Genomic DNA, 21583 nt, shown 5'->3' on the forward strand with positions numbered 1-21583 from the left:
CTAATTGTGGATCATTCATGATGATTTCAAAAGTTATACGACAGTTTTATAGTATTTTGTGTACCTCTTCATTTTCAATTCGGAACGGGGTAAATGGTTCTGTGCGGGTTTTTATGTTTAACTTTCCTGCAGTTAGACTTCTCTTAAGATTAGGGTACTAACCTTAATTAATTTACTCTCCTCCTGTCTCTCTGGTACGACTTCAGTGTCATTATCATTCATTTTTCCCTCTGTTATATTTCTTAAAACATGTCACTTTCATTTCATTAATATGCAGTAAAATAGTAACAATAAAATCACTGAATAAATCTTCCGTATCGATACATACAAGAGTAGAAAAACAGGTTTGACAAGTGCCTTAGACTAGTCTGCTGACTAAACAGGCCACATCAGACAATCTGTATCTCCAAGCAGTTTATGTGGTAGCTAATTGCATTGAGTTTTTGTGAATAATACTTAAGTATCATCAAAGGTGTGTGACTTACACCATAAATACAAACTCTTGTCCAATTTAGAGGAAAAACTGTTTTATGTCTTCTTTAAGGGTGCAGTAGATGTCTGAAGGTTTTGGTTATAGCGTGCGGATTCGTCAAAGGCACATTTTTATAACTGTATTCCAATACAGACAACAGATTCGGAGTGAAAACTCGAAAGTCTTGCATGCCTATAAACCTTTACCAAAAAGTTCGTCAACATGATTTTTACAAATTCATCAGTAAGCAAACCTTCAAATTCATCTCCATAATGTTGGAGTTGCTGGATGTTAAGCAAAAAGAAAAAGATAAAATGGTACAAAACACACACACACACAAAAAAAAAGAAAACCGACTGGCGCTATGACTTATCTACCCCTGTGGCTCTTGCAATGGGAGTGGTGGCTGACAGGAGCATTCCACTCCCCCATTGACTTTACAAGCCGATTCAAGAGCCTACATCAGTGTTGCTATTGTATAAAGCTTACTTGATTACTGAAACTAACCGAGCTGATTACCGGAACCGAAACATACATAGCGAAGTACCCCTAATGGATCTGTAAATTCAGACAGAATTAAGAGTAGTTTACAAGTTTCCACTCCTGTCATCTCAACTTCTGTGCGGGAGATCAGGTATTTTTCTAAATGAATGCAGGTAGTTACACATGGATAATAATGGAATACGCACCAGCTCTGTGGAAATACTTACGGAAACCAATACAAACCGGGACCTCAGGAAAACAGCTGAGTTCAAAGTGTACAAAAGGAGATGGTTTATCTTGTTTGTTCTTTGCCTCCTGAACTGTTCTAACGCACTGGTACGTAAAGACATTACAGTTTATTTGCGTCAAATCTGTGTGTATGTCTCTTCCGTAACGCTGGTTTACGTTACATTAACAATATAAATTTCTTTCAAGATATTCCTAAATTTTAAATTGTGTCAGAGACAAAGATGTTCGTAGTTAATCATTCACGGAGGCGAGTGCAATACTGTCGAAACTCAAATGTCCATAATCCCCGGCTCTCGCTCTCTGTATGCCGGTGATGACAACTGCCGGTTCAATATTCTGAGATTCTTGGATGCTTAATATGCAAAGTCGCTACGGCGTCGATGTTCAGTGTCTTTCCGGGCGTCTTTTCAAGATAAATTGTATACTTAGAGGAAACTCGTGCTTACAAGAGGAATAACAATACTTGAGAACAGGACACATCTACTTAAAAAGCATTCCCAAATGTTCCACTGATTTGCAGTTCTTTGCTGGTTCGTTTATGGTTTCATTTTTACACGTATTTTAACTTAAATGTACGCACCAATGAAGTATTTTAAAAGTATTTTTAAGAGTTAAATATTTAGCTATGAGAAAAGGTGTTAAAAGACTGACCAGGTGTATATCGCCCGCACAAAGTAGTGCTCATATTTGTTCCAGGTATTCTTACACTCTTGAATGCATAGCTTGCGTACTTGACGTGTGGCTTGTCGTGGTTTTATTTGCAGGCCCGCTGCATTATCCAGACTATTGTTCTGGGAACTGCTTGTGGCTCATTATTAAATCCCGTTGGGAAACGTCATCTCATAGGAAACAATTGTTCTTATAGTAACTGAGCTCATCTGTTATTCCAGATGTAGCCTACACAACGCCAGTAAGATGTGGCAAATGTTACTTCGTCTATATGCCTCAGCACATTCCATGTATGATCACTTATTTATACATTCCATATTTACTATTTCAGTTCAAGACAGGTCCTGGGCTTGCTCAAACTGTAATTCTTACATACACACAAAGATAGCAGAACTCATTAAAACACTGTCTGCAGCTGTTCCTTATCAGCTTATTGACTGCACCCTTAAAAGTATTATTCATTTCTATTTGACAAAAGAAATAATAAACACTTCCATTTGGCCCTAAAGTCTTTTGAATTATTTGTGAATTATTTCTCTTATTACAAGAAAAGGAGTGTTGCTGTTAAAGCGTTGGATTAGCGTTGATTTAGATGGGTCTTGGGTCATTTGTTGTACATCTGACCAACTAGCAGCAATCTCCCATACAGAGTAGATAAGTGGTCTGATTGCTGCAATGACTGATTATATAATTATACTCTAGAGGACCCCTGCCATGTGTTAACTCCATGACACTGCAGCTTCATGTAATGTCATGTGAGCAAAAGTGCTTTGTGAGTCATATTTTCCATACTCTTATACTGAGGAAACTGAAAAAGTCTCATGCCCCAGATTCATATCTGATAAAAGGACTGACCAAGTATGTGGTTGTGTGAATGTTGAATATGTGATGCAAAAAAACAAATACCACAAGCTGTGCATGTGTCACTGTGCATTGTGGTCAATCTCCTTTCGTTTGTTTGTTTGTTTGTTTCATAGATATGGCTAACCTTTGCCCCAGTGGCAGACCAAACAGCCAGATTTCTAGAAATTTCCTTGGATAATGTCAACTGGCTATCTTTGATTTACATGGTGATCGCCATTCCTCTCAGTTTCGGTACCACATGGATGCTGGACACGTTCGGACTCCGTCTCACGGTAGGTAGGCAGGCAGGGATACCCAGCTAGATATTATTGGATAGTAATGTCAGATATTATTGTTAGATATTATTACTTTGGAAGGAGTGTGAGATGCTGACAAGGTAAAGGAGACTGAAAACAGTCAAGTTCTGTGAATACAATAAAAAACTATCTCTTTGGGTTTAATGGATAAGATTTTGATTATTAAGCTGAAAAATTTATTCAAAGGCTTCTTTTGCACTGTGAAGCATTACAATGAACATGTATGCTACGTAAAACATACAACACCACTCACAATGTCAAAGAGCCTCACCTCAGGTGGTTCTGAGTGCACCAGTTTAGAAAAGAAGTCATGGTCCACTACTTTTATACACACCAATATCAGAATAGTTCAGCAAACTGAAAAGTTATAAGACAATTATATGAGAGTGATGGTACTGATACAGCAAGCTTGTCTCACGCTTCTCTCCTCTGCTATCCACCCCTGGGCTCTGGGGCAATATAGCTGATCCTGGGCTCCTGGCTCAACATGTTGGGGAGCTTGCTGCGCTTGGTGGGTCTCATAAAGGTCCTTGCGGATTCTGTGAGGTTCCCCGTAGTAATGGGAGGTCAGGTGCTGGGTGCCCTTGCCCAGCCGCTTGTCATCTTCTCTCCCACGAAACTGGCAGCGCTTTGGTTCCCAGAGCATCAGAGAGCCACAGCTAACATGATAGCTTCAATGTGTGAGTCACTGACATGGGATCAACATGAATCATTGTGAATCTGCATGGTGATTGACAACTGCTGCTGATAGTTGGGTTCATTTTGTTTTCCAGCAAATCCTCTTGGACTTCTGTTTGCCAACATCTTCTCACCCCTGATAATCGGTTATACAAATAGTCTTCTTTGGCTGGTAAGACGATCTTATGAAAAAGTCCAGAAAGCAGCAGAACTTCAGAATGCATTTCAGCTAAAAAAAAAAAGAAAGAAAAAAATGTTCTCTCATTTCTGCCTTTTATAGATGATCATTTATGCTGTGCCTGCCACCATTGCCTGTTTCTTAGCAACAGTGGGGATCCGGGCAAGTGTTCCCCCGACACCACCCTCGGCTAGCGCCGAAGCCTCTGGTTCAGAGTCCTTCCTACAGGGAATCAAACTGGTGTGAAACTCTCAAAACTTCTGCAATCGCACTTTCGCTGTGCCAGAAATGAATACAAGCTCAAATGTTCTGTAATGCTTCTAATTAGCACACAGTCGCATTTGCCCAGTCATATCAAGAGCCTCTTTGTTTCAGAGATTCATTTTGAATAGGCAGACCTTAGTGTTTTGTTAAATCATAAAAGAAATGATTTAACAAAACACTAAGAAAATGTTCAAATTTTTTGATACAAACTGGCTCTTTTTTTTCTCTTTCTTTATTTGTAGCTTGTGAAGAATAAGGCGTATATGATCCTGCTGTTTAGCTTTGGAGCGGGGATCGCCGTTTTCACCTGCTTCTCCACGCTGCTGGAACAGATCCTTTGTATCAAGGGCTATACGAATGTGAGCACAGAGGGGCCGGGGTCAAAAATGAAGAAAACTGAAATGAGCACACGTGAAATGGAGCCTATAAGTTTCTTATGCTTCCCACCGAACATTTAGTTGTCATCTTTCAGTTTACCAAGAGAGAGTTGTAGGTTTGTTAGCTGTGAGTTTTTTTCCGTTAGTTGTACGTTGTACGTTGAGAGGTAAATCAACATTCTGGTCATTCAGCCTTATAAAAATGTTCTGACTCTCTCACAACAGGACTTTGCCGGGCTGTGCGGAGCTCTCTTCATTGTGTTTGGAGTGGTCGGCGCTGCCTTGCTGGGGTTTTATGTCGACAAGACGAAGAAGTTCACCGAAGCAATGAAAATAAATATATGCCTGACGTCTCTCTGCAGTGCCGCATTTGCAGTGGTGGGTAGAAATCCACCCTGTCAGAATCCCGTTCAGTCTTTTGCTTGGCCTTTTCCCAACCGTTAAAATACCATCGCTGCCTCTTCTCGCTTTCATCTGCTCTCTTCTAAATATGCAGAGTACGGGTGACAAATATGACTGCATTTCTGCCAAGAGTCATAGCCAACTAGTCTTCACATAGATGCATGCAAATGAAAGGGAGGATGCATGAAAATAACTTACTTTACAATGCTGCGCATGGGACCCTGGTTCTTACGTATCCTGGCAACCCTGTCTTTGTTCCTGATGTACCACAGGTTTCACAGATGAGGGATCAGAAGGTCATTTTGGGTGTTGTCTGTTCACTTTTTGGCTTCTTTGGGTTCTCTATATACCCGGTTGCCATGGAGTTATCAGTAGAATGTACTTATCCTGTTGGAGAAGCTACTTCCGCTGGACTGATTTTTATATCGGGGTATGTGATTTCAAGATTGTTGTTTTTTTTCTTCTTCTTTAAAACTGCTTACTCTATTAGTTTAATAGAAAATGAGTTGGTCTCACCAAATGTTTTTGTTTGTTTGTTTGTTTGTTTGGTTGGTTGGTTTTTGGTTCATAGGCAGGTCCAGTCCATCATTTACATTGTGCTTCTACAAGCATTGACCACATTTATAGCAGACTCCCCTTTATCCTCATGTGCTTCAGGAGGAGATGCAAACCTGAGCTGGAAGGGTGAGTATTCTCAGTGGTATAAAGAAATACTCGCTGTCTACGTAGACAAATAAGTTAGTGAAACTGATATCAAAGTCATTTTCTGTACGTTTCTTGCATTTGATGTTAGAGATATCCTTGTGCATAACTTGACCCTAACTCTTACACGATAAGATCTGAGATATTTAAAACTGTTTTTTTTTTTGTTTGACGTAATCTCAAACATCTGAAAATAAAACAAGCAAGTCAGCGAAAGTTCCGAAGACATGATGATGAATGAAGAATTAGATGCCACTCACACCCCACATGTGAACAATTGTGAACAATATAATTGCCAGTTATTATATAGTATTCTTGATTATTCTGATGTACTTTATACAGTCTGTAGTGTTGTATAGTTTCAGTATGGCCACAGCAGACTTCAGATGAGTTGAATTAGTGGTGTCTGGGGTGCTGACTCATTTGTGTTCAACCACACAGTGACAAAAAGCTCAAATCAGTGTAGGCGGAAGCAAAGACGTTATTCATCACCTTAAACCACAGTGTCTGTCACCAGACTGACTATACTACGAAAGCATTCCAACAAAATAGCACAAAAAAGGGTCTCACATATATATATATAGTTCTCACATGCCTTATAACATAGGACTCTATGTCTGTAAACAGTTGAAAACACTAGTTTTGCTTCCTCTTTCTTGTGTACCAAGGTCTTAAAGCAGAACTTCCGTAAATAGACGAAAGGAACACGCGCTGACCGAGGCCTCCTCTTTTCCGTTTTCATGGCTTGCCTTCCGTGCGACTGTCTCAGTGTGTTAATGAGGGCGGTCGGGTTGAGCTTTAGTCACTGATTGTGAACATCTCAGTGTGTTAATGATAGCCGTCGGGTTGAGCTTTAGTCACCGATTGTGAACGTCTCAGTGTGTTAATGATAGCCGTCGGGTTGAGCTCCAGTCATTGATTGCTATGATCTCTCCGTCTCACAGTGCCAGTGCTTGTGATGGCAGGATTGTGCAGCCTGGCTACCTGCTGCTTCGTGCTCTTCTTCCGCACGCAGTACAGGCGGCTTCACGCCGAGGCAAACACCTCGCTAGGGAAGAACACAGGCTCCACGCCAGCACAAACAGGAGACGGTCCCAAGGCATAGTGAGACACGCTGACACAGTCACAGGAGTGGGACCCCCGTGTGCTGTTTGTGCTCTATCAGAAATAACTACCTCAGCATTAACTCATTTGTTATTAATACACAAGGGGGACCAATTTTTAATGTATTTTTTTTGAGGGTCACATGTCGTTAACATGTTTTATCTGTATTTATCACAGATCAATGATGACTAAGGTAAAAAGCAGTTTGACATATCTTCCTACCATATGTGTAAAAACAACCTCTGACATGCAGAAAGCTTGCATAGGGTAACCTTGCTTTTATTTCATTTTATTATTATTATTTGTAAAAAAAAAAAAAAAAATTCTGGCATTACCGTATTTTAAAGATACTTGAATAATGTCAAGGAACTGTCTGTTTAAGGGATAAAACTTGGTCATGAACAAATATTTTACTCAGAGGAATGTTCCATGCAGTTTAGGGCATCTTGGGCCGGCGTGCTGAGGTTTCAATCTGATTATTAATAAGACTAAGTTTTACAGTATAATATATTGTCTTATTTTTTGTGTTTCATATATTGTACTGTATGGGGACGGGTGATCTGTCATATATTTTGTACGAAAGAAAACCTGGTCATAACTAACATTTCATTATAGAGGTACTTGGTTATAGGTCATGAATGGAGTTAAATTTATTTTCCAGCTAATATTTGTTACAGAAAATTGAGAAATGAGAGTGATTGCTCAGTAAAAATCATCCATGATCCTATGACACAAGATGGATGTGAATGTTATTTGAGTTCAAATTCAGCAGTCAACTATGATATTTCATGTGAACTCCTATGTTAATGCCTGCTTTATGACATTGAATAAGTGGCCCAAGACAGTTTTTAACCATGGCGCCATGGCATACTGTATACATGCCAATACAGTAATACCATTGACTCTCTCCACTGGTGAAATATATGTATTACAACAAACTCTATCAACAGTCTGATAGTCTGAAATGAGTGTGACCAATATTCACCTCAGTTTTTCTGCAGTGAGACAAATTGTTACGATGTGTGCTTTGTCTATAGGTGTGTCTCCTCTCTCTCGCTGAAAATAACTACTGTTTATGTCCTAAAGTGCATATGGTTAAATGCTGATCCAGTTGAGCTGTTAAAAATGTAATAAGCTGAATTCTAATGTTACTAGCAGCTTGGTCCAAAGTTGAACAGTTAGATACTACTGAATGAAATGTAACAACTGGTGGCACTACTTCAGACAGGATAGAAACGTAGATCCAAAGAAGTGACTGGACAAAAATAAAAGTATGGCAGTCAGTTCAGGAAGGACAGTCTTGAAAGCAAAACTCTCTAGAGCAAAGTTTTACATATTTCATATAACCTACCGAAGATGTATGGTGTAAAATTTCAGTTAATCCAAAAATACTGACCCTCACCTACACAAAAAAAATATACCAGTATGTGCAATGAACTGAACTTGAAAAAGCATGACCTTAAATTTTTAAGTGACATGCAAAACTTTGATATTATTTGTAAAATATTAGCATTTTGGTGTATCTATGTGATTGTCAAGAGAGGATATGTGGATATCAAGGCAAAATAGAAAATGAAAGCATTTAGGCTATTGGCTGTTATTGCTGTACACAGCAAAATATTTTCAATCATTTTTCTATTTTACTGTTGTATTTTTTGTACAGCAGAATGGAGCCATTTTTAGAACTCAAGTGCCAAACAAACAAACAAACAAACAAAAATAACTTTGTCTCCAGCGGTGCAGAGGTGAGCCTCTCCAGTGTCAATACACCCTCATTGTTGGAAGATCATCAGAAAAAATGTCTCTCAACTACTTTTTTGCCACTATATTAGATATATTCTTTTAAGTATTTCTCTCAGAACACAACAGCCACATCAAAAAACGGACATGTGCTTTCACAAATAGAAAGTGAGTTGGCATGTCTTCTCATACTGTGAGGTTTATGATATAATAAAATGGTGTGTTCTGTCCTTTGACCAGCAGGTCTATACCTTAACAAGCGGTATGGCATCACCTCTTTTTCGAGGTTTATTTTTAAACTATGTACATGTTTGGATGGCTTCATTGTTCAAATGTAGTCATTTAGACTGTCTTTCCTCTTCTCTGACTCCTCAGAAACAATAATCACTCAGATTACATATTATCTCTTCTTTATAAAATGTTTTGCTAATGATGAAGGGGGAGCAATTTTTGATCCATTTCAAACCAAGATGAGAGCAGAAAGGACACTTCACTACAATCTCAGTAAAGCCAGAGTTTATGATGAGCGTACACAGGAGATCAGACGTCAAGCAGCCTTAACAAAGTCAGTCCCGTCTCTAGCCTTAACAAAATCAGTCCACACCTCCAGCCTTAACAAAATCAGTCCACATCTCCAGCCTTAACAAAATCAGTCCACATCTCCAGCCTTAACAAAATCAGTCCACATCTCCGGCCTGGACAAAGTCAGTCCACATCTCCAGCCTTAACAAAGTCAGTCCACATCTCCAGCCTGGACAAAGTCAGTCCACATCTCCAGCCTGAACAAAGTCGGTCCACATCTCCAGCCTGAACAAAGTCAGTCCACATCTCCAGCCTTAACAAAGTCAGTCCACATCTCCAGCCTGGACAAAGTCAGTCCACATCTCCAGCCTGGACAAAGTCAGTCCACATCCCCAGCCTGAACAAAATCAGTCCACATCTCCAGCCTGGACAAAGTCAGTCCACATCTCCAGCCTTAACAAAATCAGTCCACATCTCCAGCCTGAACAAAATCAGTCCACATCTCAAGCCTGCACAAAGTCAGTCCACATCTCCAGCCTGCACAAAGTCAGTCCACATCTCCAGCCTGGACAAAGTCAGTCCACATCTCCAGCCTTAACAAAATCAGTCCACATCTCCAGCCTGAACAAAGTCGGTCCACATCTCCAGCCTGCACAAAGTCAGTCCACATCTCCAGCCTTAACAAAATCAGTCCACATCTCCAGCCTGGACAAAGTCAGTCCACATCTCCAGCCTTAACAAAGTCAGTCCACATCTCCAGCCTGCACAAAGTCAGTCCACATCTCCTGCCTTAACAAAGTCAGTCCACATCTCCAGCGTGAACAAAGTCAGTCCACACCTCCAGCCTTAATAAAGTCAGTCCACATCTCCAGCCTGAACAAACAGGAACAAGGATGATCTGTTCTCATGCACAAAATGACAGAGATGCAGATGTGGTTTTACAGATATGCGAGTGTGGTTTTGTTTTCAGAGTAGTGCATCCTTTGCATTCCAAACAGTAAATCCTTTGCGATTGACACGAACATAAAACGTACAAGATGCACATCATGAAAAGGTCATAGGTGAATAGGACTGGGCCTATTATCCATAAGACCTAACACATGTGCTAGGTCAGGTCAACCGTAATGGACATTTCACCACATCTGATCAGCTTTTAATCTATGAGGGATTTCCACTTATCACATCCAACAGAAATGAGTTATTCTACAACAATTTTACAAGGTGCAGAAACTGAGATTATAAAATGAAACTCTGATATTCACTAAAGAAGTAGTTTAAAAGCTTTTATATTAGTACAATCTAAATTGAGAAAACAAAGTAAAAAGAAACTGCAGTTAAACTTAGAAATACATTATTACTGTTACATCAGAATGATTTGCCAAGTAGTATGAAATATGTATAACCTTGAAATAGATGAAATAGATAGGTTAAAACTGAACCTTTGCTTGGAGAGAAATATTGTTTCTCTTGCATCAGATGTCCAGAATAGACAACAAATAAATGCGTATACACCTAATATTCAGCTACTAAAGACACTTTGTTAAATATTAAAAGCTCACAGTGTGGACAATGTCCTGGTAGTGAACCATTCCAGGAGTGAGACATTTTTGAAGACAATTTTTGTTTCAGTAACAAAGTTGTAAGCTGTTTAAAGACAATGTATCAGCACCCTAACAGTAGTATGAGTGAAAATTGTTTAGTTTTTTAGAGCATATTAGACAAGGAGTTCCATTATCTCCACTTGTATTTGTTTTTTGTGTGTGTGTGTGTGTGTGTTTGTTCATTACATGTATGTATGCAAATATGTTTTCGTCTACACTTGAGTAATCTGTAAGTGCACAAGTAGGTGTTAATATATACATGTGTGTGCATACATAAATGTACAAATTTATATATTTTTCTTTTTTTGTCAATGTTTTTCCTGTTTGTTTGTTTGTTTGTTTGTTTGTCTGTTTGGGGGTTTTTTTGCAATTCTCTTCCTCACACACACAAAAAAAGAGAACATGCGCATAAAGCGGAGGCAGCTGCAGATGAAGGTTGAGCATCTGTCTGTTTTGCTTTCTCTCTCTCTCTCTCTCTCTCTCTCTCTCTCTGTCTCTTCATCGCATATACAGATTGAGAGTCTGAGGACAGTGCTTCCCTCTGGACTGCTGACCTTCCTGGTGTATCACACCCAGGCCCCTGAGGAAAAAAACAAAACACTCTCAGCACCTCTTCCCTGACTAGCACCTCAGCAAAGTCACTGAACCTCCTCCCTCACGCCTGACTTCATTCTCTCTCACTTCCCGCCGCCCTCAAGGCCTGCTGGGGCATTCACTTCACTTGTGTGTCTGAGACATTCTCTGTGCTGTTCCAAGTACTTTCCTCTGTCGCTTGTCCAGACCAGTGAGTCAAAACTAATTTCTTTATTTATATATACCGTCTCACCGCCTCTAGAACTTTATACTTACGACATGTATCGAATCGAAAGTCTGATTTTTACGTGAGGTGGCATCTATATCAGAGACATGATGATATTTTCAACTGAAAACATGCAAGCGAGATACTCTCTCAGGTTTTGTTTTACAGATCATATACAGGTCATTTTATGATGAAATAGAAAATAAGCTTTTGAAAATACCTCATGAATTTTCTTCATACTGTATAAGATAAAGTTTTGTAACACATTTCCTAATGTGATATTTATCAATAGTTGGTGATGTAGATTATGTCCAGGGAAGTCTAGAAATATTTAGGTGCTCATAATCTCTCTGTTATCGTGAGTTTAGGATAATATAGAATGGACAAGACAGTCAGAGACAACATTTGGAACAGATATAAACCAGAAGATTCTATAGACGTTAAGCATCATTAAAAAAATGCTAGAAATCCGGTTTCACTGCTCCGTACAGTTTGGGTAGAGCTGCTTCAGGACTTTCCTCACAACCCGCTACTTCTTACTGTCCCACTGTTCAATCATATCAGTTCTTGTGTACCACATGAAAACATGATTCTGTTTAAATAACTTAAAAACTCGTGACCATATTGCTCCTTAATGTGTTTGTAATGTGATGAAAGCAGACTGGGGGTGGGGGGTGGGGGGTGGGGAGGGGCCTTTGATTGCATGTGTCTGTGCGGGAGAGTGTTTTTTAATATGAGATCTGTCATAGCAGCGTCGTGTACATGTACCGGTGCACTAATTCATGTATGTTGTGCGACTTCATGTTAGCTTTTCTCTCTGATCCTAGTTCAGTCTGAGGGTCTATTCCAGTTGGAACAAAGTCACTGAGGTTTAAGCCCTAAGCCCTGAATGGAAGAGAACAGTGAACGTGATGTGGTGTGTGCACAGTATGGCGAGGATGTTTTTCAAGACGTTGTAGAACAACAGACACTAAATACACCCCTGCTCCAGCCGGGGAGTACGGGAAAAGGGTTCATCTTGCTATTGTGCCAGAAAGAAGACTTTGGGGAAGACATTTTGTGTTTTATTCACCCTCAGAATTTCTCCGCCCTAATCAACGTCAACCATTGTAAGTGTCAACCACATGTATGTAAAATCCAATGCAGCTGTTTCCCCATCTCAGGAGCAACACTCAGACACAGCCTTTTGACACAGAATTTGGGGTTACACCTTAAAGCTCTCAGGGCGTTAAGAAAAGGGCAGCTCTGCTGTTACTTTCCTGTTCCACTCATACGGAGAGAAGAGTCTGTCTGTATGCCCCCTGCTGGTCCAGCATGAGATGACACGTGTGTATAGATGAGAAGGAAGTGGAAGGTCAAACAGCATTAAACACATGTGAGCAATCTATCAATTCATTTCACTTTTCAAGTCATTTTTATTCTTATGCATCTCTGCTATTCCTTTTGTTATCTGTTTATTAACCTTAATGGTAATTCGTCTAAATAAATCGTGTTCCATAATCACGATCACTTTCCCTCTGCTTAGTTTTCATACTATACTCATATCTTTATATATACTCTTATATCTTTATATTTTTATATTTCTACATTTCTTTCCTCTATCTATTTATTGCACGTGTACATATATATTCCTTTATATATATATATATATATATATCCTTATATTACCTTTATATTTACCTTTTATTGTTCTTTTATTATTATTATCTACCTACTACATTTGCAAGTTGAGCTGGCCCCAAGCCCAAGAATTTCATTACTGATAATGATGTCCACATTGAAACTTGAAAACTACTTCAAACCCCACCATGCTCCAGTCTGCATTAGAAGAAGAACAAACAGACTCAGTAGGAGGACCAGAGTCTGTAAATGAGAGAGCTTAACATACTTATTCTAGGTTACAGTGTGGATCTTTTATTTGAGCAGGGACCAGATTTAACCTCCTGGGGTTTCTGACTGTTAAAATCCAGCTCTCCCAGCCTTGAGAAGTTTGAACCCTGGAGAAATGCAGAGAAGCAGATCCTTCCTCTGGGACTGGACAGACTGACAGCCTGCAGGGACAATCAGGGAATGGTTCGGCGTTTGGGTCGGGCCTTCTGGGATGCATGATTGCGGTAGTGTCAATAGAGCAGAGATGACACAAGAATGAGTAAATGGGTTAAAAAGACAGACCCATCGGAATAAAATTATTTCATTTTTCCCTTTAGTGAATACATTCAACTTGTACCTTAAAGTTTCACTCAACGTTGTACCGCTAGAGGTCGCTAGTCTCTCACTGACCTATCAGTGCCAGCGCAGGCTATGTAGCTGATGATTTTAGTACATTTTGAAGCAAGAGCTGTTATGTTTTTATTACAGATTTTAAATGTTGATTTAATTTTAGCAGAAATTACACGAATTAGTTTAGGGAAGCTTCTACAACTGACAATCTACAACTGAAAATTTCCACCCGTTTTCATTTTTACCCTGGGATAAACTGGACGTCAGACATTAGATGGCGCTGTAAGAGTACGCTAGTTCTTCATAAAAAGGAAGTGGGGGCTTGTTTCGGAAGTTGTCAGATGACCGTCAAGACGGCAGACATATTGGGCTAGAAGCTTAGGTCGAGGTTGGTGGGAAGCGAACCAGCCAGGGAACAAACAGCATATATGAAATAATACCCCAAGTGTAACAGGCTCCAATTTCACCGCAGCCATGTGGTATGAAATCCTGCCCGGTTTCGCTATAATGACTGTTTGTCTAATCATTCCTGGCGTTGCAACGGCACAGATTCACAAGTTCACGAACGGTGGAAAGGTGAGTAAATTGTAACGTAACATCTAACGATTCGCTGTCAGCAGATAATACAGGTTAAATTATTCTTCCAGTGCAACAGTTTGGTAGGGCGAAGGACTAATGTTGATTGGAGTAGACTAATTTTCTTGGAGCATCTTTTTTGTAAGTAGTCTGGCGTAGTTGTTTCATCGAGTCTCCCTATATTGGTGACAGCGTTGGCCACAAAAAATGACTAGATAAACATCCGACTCTGCCACCGATTTACTTAAACCAAAAGGCAATTAGCGCAATAATTATTGTATCATTTCTCGTTAAAAGGAAAAGAGGACCGCCCGAGTACCTTACCACTGGTATTTGATGGAGAGAGACAAGCGAGTGGCAGGAAACGGAGTCTATCACAACTCCAAGGTTATTAGTTTTTTTTTTGTTTGTTTGTTTGTTTAACATTACTTGCGCTTTAAATGTTTGCTGTCATGTTGTGCATTAGTGTTTTAACATGTTCATCTGGTTTCTTTTGCAGGGCCTGGAAAACATTAATTGAAGATCTCTGTTTCACTTCATAAGGAGTTTGTTTGTAGAATGTTTATTTGTTCTGCTGTAATATTGTTGTCTAATAAATGAATATAAAATGAAGATTACTTGCTTCCTGTCTTCTCTCTTATTTAATAATAATAATAAGAATAATAATGAAGAGAAAGCCATAGCTTTCTTGTGACCTTTATTGTCAGGAAAACAACAGAATATACTTTGTAAATAATAGATGCCTTGACAGTGCAGTATCTGAGGACCATTAAAAGGAAATTACTAGTAAGATTTGGAAGCACTGTTGTCATGTATCATGATGTATCATTTATCTAATGATGATGAATAAAGGCAGTCATCGTCATAAGATTGTTTTGTCATTTACAAGTAAATTACTTTTTTCTTTTCCCCCAGTTTGATTCACAGGACAGCAAATGTAATATTTCCTTATTGCCTCATAGAAAATTTACAACCCAAATAAAAACAGCACTGTAGAAAATAACCATATAACAAAGTTGAAGAATTCCTGATTTTGTTTTTGATTTCCTGTCATGATGTCACTAATATATGAGCCTGTCAGTGTTTGGTCCAAATGGAGCAGGCACATCGTTAAGGGATTCACTTTAATAACATCTGACTATGGTCATTATAAAAAATATTGAAATATATATATATGTGTGTGTGTGTGTGTGTGTTAATGCTATTAAGCAAGTAAACACTGTTATATACATGTTTTATTGGTTAAAAGTATTTCCAGATATGAACACACGGCTCTGACATTGATGCAGCTATTATTCTGACATGATGTTTTCTTCATACAGGTAGATCAAAAGCAATAGTGAATCAACTGTTCTTGCATGAATGTCCCTTTAGTCCTTTTAATCACACTGCCTGAAAGCAAACTTAATTAGTTTAAACAGGAAAAAGTTTCAGATTTTCCATGTGATTTACGATTGCTAGCCATGTAATATTATTAAATGGCAAAGCAGTCTTGAAAATTAGATTGTTATATTTCTTAATTCTCAGCTGATCTGTTTTCCTAGAGTTGTCTAGAACAGTCTGCTGTAATCTGAAATCTTGGGAAAATGCTCAGGTTGTTTAAACATAACTGAACCAACCAAATCAGACCTGGGCCGTGTCGTGGGAGGGGCTCATTCCAGAGAAGGCTCATCCTGGTCTGATGATAAGCTCGCCGTGAAAAGAAATCCATGGAGCTCTGATTCACAAACCGACAGAACTAAAGACACAATGGGCTGTGCCCCTTCCAGATCCCATAATGCAGCGGTGCCTCCACATGTTGAGTATTCTGACTTAGACACCTGTTCTACCTTTGTGTCTGGGCTGGACAACTCCTTACCCGTCCCTGAAAAGTCTTTGCGAAACTCTACAGGTCAGTAAACCAATCTCTCTTTTCAGAGGATCTGTTGTGCCACCTGTGCTGCGTGGTCATTTGAGAATGGTTGTTTACCAAAGATTAAAACAACTTATAATAGATGTAAACTTCATTATATGCGGATACAATATATATATATATATATATATTTTTTTTTTACTTCTTTTTTTCCCCCCATGACTAGGCTATATGTAGTTCTCTAACGGTGTGAAAACACTGAATATTTTTGTTGATGCTCTGCTGACTGAAAGTGGTAGATTGATGGGTGATCATGAGTTGTTTGTCTGAACAAGGCAAACTGACATTCAGACTGTATGCTGTATACATTACTTCCACTTCAGTGCTGTTGCAGGTGATGATCAGAATCTTTATTATGTAATCTTTTCAGTGGTTGTGAATATACAGATAGTGCCTAATATGTGTCTAGCAAACCTATGTTCTCCTTGTGTCATGAAAATAGTCTTTTATATATTTTTTTGTCAACCAGTTCCTTGCAGTGAACAGCTAAGACATCACAAACTCCCACCTTTCAGTGAAGAACCAGGGAAGTTTCCTGTTAAAGACCATGAGCCCAGAGAAAATACTCCAAGGCCTGGATACATACGGAAGCTCCACTGAGATGCTTTTTTTAACAAATTTTGCAAGAATCGAAACATCAATTGTGAATACTAGGGAGAATTACAATATTGTCATGATAAGATTACAGAGTTCGCATCGCCTGGAACATTGCCACGAAAGCATTTATGGTGCAGTACCATTCATGTTCAAATGATGCTCAGTATAGTTTGTCATTAATCAAAATGAAGGAAAAAAAAAACAACATCTGTAACTAGATATCGTCTAAATACGACTCACAACATTAAAGTGTAAGAGTGTTCATGTTGTCTCCCACTGGTTCGTTTTAAGATGTTCATGAACTTCACACTGACCTAGATTCCCGTTGTCACATCATAAGGGACAGGTGGCCTTAGAAACCGAGGCTTGTTTCAGAGATGGATCAGTTATGGTTAGGCTAATGTAAATAACGGTAATAGTCAAAGTAAACACTCCAGTGTGAATGATCCACTGCGCCCCATGATAACGTAAAACACGTCTGTAGTTTGTGTATTCCTACTCAATATCATGGATTGCTTTTTCATGAAAATATCTCTAATTAAAGACAAAGTCCTTTGATGGAACAATTGTTGTTTATCAGCACATCAGTGTTGGGAAGACATGTGACTGCTCCATTGCGTTTTGTTTTGGTTTTTTTTCCAGGAAGCAGCGTTATTGAATTCAGCTCAAGCAAATATTGAATCATAAACATTTTATTTTTCATTGTAGCTGGATGATCATCACTAAATCATCATCATTAAAATTTGCTTCATAGAATGTTTACTTAAAAAAAAGCAAGACTGAAGACATAAAAGGCTTCCTTATTGACTTAACACAGCAATCCCATTTGATTCGTTTTCTGGAAAACCAACACACAAAAAGTGTTTTGCTGCTAATTTCAGCTGCTGTTCAAAAGTTTCAGCACATCTGCAAAACTCTTAACTCTCACATTTTTTATTTTGTAACATTTCAGCTTTGAGATTCTGAACTTTCCAGTCCCTTGATCACTCATTTCAATTGAAACAGAACACTTAGAAATTAAACAGTTTTAGACAGTTTTTCTAATTTGTCTCTGGTTAACTTTCAATAGCCAGTAGTCAAAAGGTTACAATATTTGTTGACAACAATGGGAAAAAAGGAACTGTTTCAAAATATTTGTACGACAGCGCACCGCTAGAAAAATCACAGATCGCAATTTTAATGGAAAAACAACATGTACAGAGAAGACTTGCTGAAAAAGCTCTTAGCCTTGATCGTGACTGACGTCAAGTTGAGAGCGCAAAAGCAAAGAGATGTCTAACATAAGCTTGAAACCAGAATCTTCAAAAAAAAATAAAAAAATAAAAGGTTCATCAGCCGAAAGGTGACCATTTTGAAGACGGCCTTTTACTTCTCCTCTTTGCCCTTTGTTTTCCTGTACACCATTTCTCTGAAGCTGGACAGGATCTTGCTTTCCCGCTTGCGTCTTTCTTCCTGGTTGAAGGAGGCCAGAGCTCTCTTTTCATCCGCGCTGTAGATCTGGTTTTCCTTTCTCAGACGCACGGCTTCCATGCGACGGTGTCTGCGGGGGACAACGAGACGTGGAACGGCACATGTTGGCGCGCGTTTGGCGTAAGAAATGTGAAATCTGGACTTTTCGAAAATTCAAACGGTAGTTTTCATACCTGCTGCCGCTCATCACGTAGCCGGACTTCTCGAAGTCTGCGATCTGATCGCTGGTCAAACCGATTTCACCTCTCCTCGGGATACGCTTACCTGCTTTCACGTACTCTGCCATGGCTGCACCCTCACCTGGCAACAGGGCGTGGCCGAAACTAGGAGGGCAAGGAGAGACGGCAATATCGGTACAGACTGATCGGTCAACCTTTACCTATGTATTGACGACATGGAAAACATCCCCGTTTATCAATACGGTTTGAGAGCTGAAATGAAGATACTCACTCTAGAGGTCTATCATCCTGAGACATGTGTGTGAGCGGCGCTTCGGGACCGACGATGTGCCCATTAGTACAGGTTTTCTCCACCCACAGGTCTTCATTATCATCCTCCTCTTCCTCCTCAGACTGGTCACTGCTGGAGTCGCTCGAATCTTTACGGTTCTTCTTAGCCTTCTTTTTCTTTGATTTCTTCCTGAGAGGGAGAGGACAAAGTTTAAAAGAGATGAGTGGTGAATCCTCCCGGGGTGACCTAATATAGTCTGACTGGCTCATTTTCACCGTGTGTGTGTGTGTGTGTGTGTGTGTGTGTGCGCGCAAGTGTGTCAGTACAAATCGTCATATAGCTGGGCACAAATCTACAAGCTCTTCGCGTTTTCCAACAGTCACATCCATCTTTCACAGCTACCATATAAAACCTAACTTGGAGCACTTTTTTTTGTGCCTTAGCAAAATGTCTGTTTTTATCAACACAAGTATGAAAAAAGTGCCTGTACAGTTAAGGTATTGCGCCGATGTTAAACTGATACCGAGTCAAATTTGAACCAAATGCGTATGGAAAGGGATTTGGCCTTACTTTTTGTTCTTCTTCTTCTTTTTCTTCTTCTTTGCCACCTCCTCTTCTGCAACACAACAAAACAACTGTTAGCTGGGCATCATTTTTAACTCACTTGCATTCACCGTACAACTCAGGGGGGTCAGACCTACCATCGGTGTCACTCGCTGATTCGCTGTCCTCAGAATGTTTCCTGTTTTTCTTCTTTTTTGATTTCTTTTTCTTCTTCTTCTTCTTTCTTTCCTCTGTGTGTGGGAACACATAAGACATCTAAGATTAAACACTTCACTTATGCTTCATGATCAAACAGAAGGCGTTCTGTCCCAGATACAGAATGTATATCCCGTAGGTCAGGAATTAAATGAGTGTTTAAGATCATAACGTTGCAAAAACTCTGCATACATCAAAAATTAGGGGTGATTTACATTAAACAACAGGCAAGTCTAGCATTCACACACATATATTCATAACACGGGGGGATATTGATATAAACGCCAAGACAAAGGGGTGTGCAAATGAGAGTGAATATTTTTTTATTTTGTTTTTTGATGATGAAACACTCTGGTAACGGTTATACACTGTACCTTCTGAGCTTGAACTAGAGCTGTCGTTCTTCACGTCCTCTTCAACAGGAGTGTGTTCATCAGAGCTTTGAAGGAAACAAGAGAAGGAAATGCACATAAGATAATGCTGTAGGGACACAATTTCATTAGTAACACGGTCTGAATCTGTACTTACTCGGGTTCTCGAACTCTTGGCGAGTAGCCCCAGACCTCTGGTGATCCCAGCTCACCAATTCTCTCTCTTTCTTGTAGGCGCCTAATTGAGCCAAAAAGAGAACTAGATACATTCCCGCTCCAACATTGTATTACACACTCTCTTTGACGAACCAGTGATCATTTCGCTGTGTAGATAAGCTGTTAATATTTCCCATGTCGTGTGACTTCACATTATTTGTCTGCAAAATAGTACGTTAATTTAATTGCAAAAGAATAAAATAATATAATGACAAATCAGTTAAACTGGACATTTCTCACTTGTCAAATCTCACCTGGCAATAAAAGCCTCTTGTCTCTGACGCTGGGCATCATCCCTTTTATCGTAGTAATCAGACCGAGATCCTGGGCCATAACCCCTATCCCGATAATCAGACCAATTGGATCTCTCCCTCGATCTAGAGCGACTGCGAGGGCTCCCCGTACGAAACCGGGTCCGGCTTCTTTCTCTAGACTCAGACCATCGTGGTTTGCGATCTTCCTTGTCGTCGTATTTGGTGGTCTTGAGTGCGGGGCTCAATTCACGGTCAGGAGAGCGACTTCTGCTACGAGACCGACTGTGCCGTCGTCTTTTTGGGCTAACTGAATCTGAATCTTTTCCATTAAGCTCTGGCCGACTATTCTCAGGCATAGTTACTTATCTCTATCGCCTGGCAGCGTTTGCTGGTTTACTGACCTGTAATCCACATTTACATTGACACTTAAATCGTCGGATACTTAGCTAGTAATGCTTCAGCGAATAGCTAGCCAGTTAGCTGATTATACATTGAACCCTACAAAAACGCTGGTTTGACAAATCCCTGTTTTCTATACTACTTAAAAATTATATCTAACGTCAAGATAACGGTATATTAAACTGGACACGACAAAATACAACAAGCTCGATGTAACTTCGCAGCTCTGTTTACGATGTATTCAAGTAGACCATCATGTAGACTCTAATGTCTTTGCGCAGTAACGGAAAGCTAATGTTAATACTTTACTGCCCCCTGTCGACGAGGAGTTGCTTAACTAGAATATACGGGGAAAGACCTGTAAGAACTGTGATCGGAGCTCATCGAGCAGAGAGAAAAGCAGTACTAACGATTCTTTAAAAGGCATTTGGTCGTGACTTTAATGCACTATTATTACTTCATGAAAGCACTGCAGAAACAAAAATTTTGTCGGGACTGCTGACTTGCTTTACTTACCTTTACTGACCATAACACTTCCAGGGATTCGGTCTGGCTCAAATTGTCACCCAACAAATTAAATAATAATACATTTCAGTGTATACGTTATCACAAAATAATGTAAACGCCAGGACTGTTACGAAACAACGAGATTCAGATCCGCGAACTTTCTTTATTTATTTACTTATTTTTATTTGAGGGGAGAATATGCACGTTCAGAGGGGGTCCACAAGACAGTAAAACTTCATGCAAGATGTGAACAAAATACAATAACAAGCGAAAACCGTATTTAGTTCACAGAGAAAGAAAGAAAGAAAGAAAGAAAGAAAGAAAGAAAGAAAGAAAATATTTTAAAGATAAGAAATACTTAAGAGTTCCCTCTGAGCCATAAACCAACACTGCGATCTGACATATTTGCTCATACAAGCACAAATTAATAGTCTAATACAGTATAATACATT

At 39.5% G+C, this 21583-nt stretch overlaps 3 protein-coding genes across 3 annotated transcripts; 2 read left to right on the plus strand and 1 right to left on the minus strand.

Moving 5' to 3' along the window:
- The first annotated feature begins 1138 nt into the window (after positions 1-1138).
- On the plus strand, positions 1139-6776 carry slc49a3 (solute carrier family 49 member 3). The gene is made up of 10 exons (XM_030766703.1): positions 1139-1291; positions 2851-3009; positions 3497-3713; positions 3807-3883; positions 3992-4129; positions 4396-4512; positions 4756-4908; positions 5205-5362; positions 5504-5616; positions 6579-6776. Exons 1-10 carry the CDS (start codon positions 1139-1141, stop codon positions 6737-6739), a joined length of 1446 nt encoding a protein of 481 aa, XP_030622563.1. The 3' UTR covers positions 6740-6776.
- Positions 6777-13983: 7207 nt separating this feature from the next.
- Positions 13984-14810, plus strand: ndufa1 (NADH:ubiquinone oxidoreductase subunit A1). The gene is made up of 3 exons (XM_030766470.1): positions 13984-14196; positions 14494-14583; positions 14696-14810. Exons 1-3 carry the CDS (start codon positions 14095-14097, stop codon positions 14714-14716), a joined length of 213 nt encoding a protein of 70 aa, XP_030622330.1. The 5' UTR covers positions 13984-14094; the 3' UTR covers positions 14717-14810.
- Positions 14811-17406: 2596 nt separating this feature from the next.
- nkap (NFKB activating protein) lies at positions 17407-20864 on the minus strand. Its single transcript, XM_030766548.1, has 8 exons — positions 20226-20864; positions 19913-19993; positions 19759-19823; positions 19327-19419; positions 19196-19241; positions 18626-18814; positions 18349-18498; positions 17407-18245 (listed from the first exon to the last, which is right to left on the minus strand). Exons 1-8 carry the CDS (start codon positions 20579-20581, stop codon positions 18071-18073), a joined length of 1155 nt encoding a protein of 384 aa, XP_030622408.1. The 5' UTR covers positions 20582-20864; the 3' UTR covers positions 17407-18070.
- Positions 20865-21583: the final 719 nt, after the last annotated feature.

Source organism: Chanos chanos, chromosome 2 (genome assembly GCF_902362185.1).
Source record: "Chanos chanos chromosome 2, fChaCha1.1, whole genome shotgun sequence".
Taxonomy (NCBI): domain Eukaryota; kingdom Metazoa; phylum Chordata; class Actinopteri; order Gonorynchiformes; family Chanidae; genus Chanos; species Chanos chanos.

Coding starts and splice junctions, on each gene's coding strand:
- slc49a3 (XM_030766703.1), top strand. CDS start 1,139: ATGGATAATAATGGAATACGCACCAGCTCTGTGGAAATACTTACGGAA. Junction 4,909..5,204: donor GCAGTGCCGCATTTGCAGTG/GTGGGTAGAAAT, acceptor GATGTACCACAG/GTTTCACAGATGAGGGATCA. Junction 5,617..6,578: donor TGCAAACCTGAGCTGGAAGG/GTGAGTATTCTC, acceptor TCCGTCTCACAG/TGCCAGTGCTTGTGATGGCA.
- nkap (XM_030766548.1), bottom strand. CDS start 20,581: ATGCCTGAGAATAGTCGGCCAGAGCTTAATGGAAAAGATTCAGATTCA. Junction 19,824..19,912: donor CCAAGAGTTCGAGAACCCGA/GTAAGTACAGAT, acceptor TTTCCTTCAAAG/CTCTGATGAACACACTCCTG. Junction 19,242..19,326: donor ATCAGCGAGTGACACCGATG/GTAGGTCTGACC, acceptor GTTGTGTTGCAG/AAGAGGAGGTGGCAAAGAAG.
- ndufa1 (XM_030766470.1), top strand. CDS start 14,095: ATGTGGTATGAAATCCTGCCCGGTTTCGCTATAATGACTGTTTGTCTA. Junction 14,197..14,493: donor AGTTCACGAACGGTGGAAAG/GTGAGTAAATTG, acceptor TCTCGTTAAAAG/GAAAAGAGGACCGCCCGAGT. Junction 14,584..14,695: donor GAGTCTATCACAACTCCAAG/GTTATTAGTTTT, acceptor TTTCTTTTGCAG/GGCCTGGAAAACATTAATTG.